Raw genomic sequence first — 2379 nt, 5'->3', positions numbered from 1 at the left:
ATTCTTCAGTAAAAGTATGCTTGTGTCAGCACTCATGTAGTGCAGCGAGGGGCCTAAAGAAAGAGTGCAAAATTATGTGTTTTCTTTTTACTCCTCCACAGATTGACCATCTCTGCTGAATGTCCCATGCAGCTTGAAGATTTCCCCATGGATGCACATGCTTGCCCATTAAAATTTGGAAGCTGTAAGTTCTCTTCTGGAATAAGAACTCGAAAAATACCATTTTCTGTCTTTTCATGTTCAGAAATGTCTTGTACAGATCTTTCGCCCTCCCCCCCAGCCTTCCCCTTTCAACATGGTTCTTTAGCATCCCCATTCTGCTCCCCTTGCTGCTCCTTTCCCATGACTATGCTTTATCTGGGCCTGCTGCTTTTCAACTCATGCCTGCATACTCCATGATAAATGGTGAGTTGATGGGTGATATGCCTTATATATCCACATCAAGTGTAACAGCCACTGTTAGATGGAGTTCTAGATGCAGACAGCTAAACTGATAACTTGGTTTTACATCTGGAGTAAAACAGAGCTTTCACTGGCTCGGTCAGATTGATGTGCAATTGTTATGGTATTTACATGAACCAGACTGCAGTATCTGCATTGCATATATTAAAAGAGATCTAGAATATTAAAAGAGGAAATATCTTTCCATTTGGCTTTAATAAATCCAGTCCTGTATCCTGTTACATGATGTTTAATACACATGTATTTGTATATATGCACACATTATTCTAAACTGTATGCTGAACGACGATTTTTCCTCAATTCCAAGCCTCTAATCCACCACACTGCTGCCTTGCCAGAAGCTTACTTTAAAAATAACCCCAGGGAATCAGATGGTTATATTTAAAAACAAAGCTCTTAATTAAAGTACAAATGAGGCTACTGCAGTAGACTATTTTTTTTTATTTTGGTAATCAAATAAGCGCTTCCAGGTGCAATCATTGTCTCCGAAGACTTTTGATAATTACCATGCAAGGCATTTTGCTAGCCCCTGAAGCCACCTAACTTCAGCATTTTGCAATGTTTTTCAGCCGTATCAATTTAGAGTCACTAATCCTAGCAAGATTAAGCTTTGCCTTTATCGTCTGTATCTGCCCTGATTTAATACTGACTATACATTGTCTTCTAGTGAGCATACTAAGACGTAAAAACACTGTTTACAGTAACTATACCACATTACCAAACTTAAGATGAACTGATTTCCTTTCCCTCTTCCAATCCAGATTCTGTTTCCTCCCAATAGTCACCAGTATTTTACAAACTCACTGCAAGTGTGTTTATTGACTTCAGCAGCACTAATTTACAGCAAAGCCAATATAAATCTGAAGGTCCAGACACCTTTACATTCCACTTAAAAATGTTTATGCAAATCACCCATTTAATTCTGAACTTGAAAATGGGAAAACATCTCACAGGAGACTGTAATTGTTTATATAAAGGATTAAACAAAAGCCACTGAAAAGAATTAATAAGACAAAGAAAAATAAGTTATCCTTCCTGGTATTACATGTTGTTTATCAATAGATGAAGTTACATTAGTTGATTTCTAGTCTAGGCTACAGAACTGATGTGTTGTATAGTTTTATGAAATCTTGCAAAATATGCAATATTAAAACATACATATTTAAATCAAGAGCCTGATGCAGCAGAGATCTGAAGCTCAACCTTAAAGTTAAATGGGTATTTCCATTTAGTATTAGTAGATTAGGTGCAGTAAAGTACAGGTTCTAACTCTCCACATAGTAAGACCAAAAAAAAAGCATCCCAGTCAAACATGTGAGTGCATGAGATAACATTACAAGATAAGCTACAAATGCTTAGAAGGAGTACCCAGTAATCTGTCTGAATGTAATTATATGTCCTGCTAGTGCCAATTGTGTTACATGTTAATCACCTCTTAGCACACAGGTAATTTTAATCTGTGTCAAAACCAGCACTAAGGATTTATATTTTAGGCCTGTGAGGGGTGAATAGAGTTTTAGTTTATGCCCCTTGCCATGCTCAGAATAAAATCCTAGAATAGGTTTATAAGCTATTACAAGTAACCTTTAAGTTCTTTCACAGTGTGTAGACATGGAACCATTTGGTCTGTGCTAGCCACACCACTGGCCTCTGCAAAAAGTAAATATACAGGGACAAGCTATATACAGTCTTTCAGCCATGAGAATATCTGTATTCTGATCTGATAGCTCCCTTGTAATTTATTGGGATTTAATATGTTTGTACAAGTAGCAGCCAGTAAGTCTGAGCTTATTGAACTAGTCCAGGTATATTTTAGGAGAGGACAATATTTATTCCCTATTTACAGCAGTGTGGGTTTGCATTGAGTCACCTGCAGGTTTGCAGCAAGACAAAGCCTACAGGGGAATATGATAGATA

The 2379-nt window shown here is 37.2% G+C and overlaps 1 protein-coding gene across 1 annotated transcript in view; it reads left to right on the top strand.

Moving 5' to 3' along the window:
• GABRA5 (gamma-aminobutyric acid type A receptor alpha5 subunit) overlaps nucleotides 1-2379 on the top strand; it is a 55389-nt gene that overhangs the window by 26869 nt on the left and 26141 nt on the right. The window contains exon 6 of the mRNA XM_005422701.2: nucleotides 102-184. Coding sequence (XP_005422758.1) covers nucleotides 102-184 — 83 coding nt within the window. The remainder of the gene's footprint in view (nucleotides 1-101; nucleotides 185-2379) is intronic.

Source organism: Geospiza fortis, unplaced genomic scaffold (assembly GCF_000277835.1).
Source record: "Geospiza fortis unplaced genomic scaffold, GeoFor_1.0 scaffold366, whole genome shotgun sequence".
NCBI lineage: Eukaryota > Metazoa > Chordata > Aves > Passeriformes > Thraupidae > Geospiza > Geospiza fortis.
Note: the sequence above shows the minus strand (reverse complement) of the source record. Positions and strands in the feature narration are given on the sequence as shown.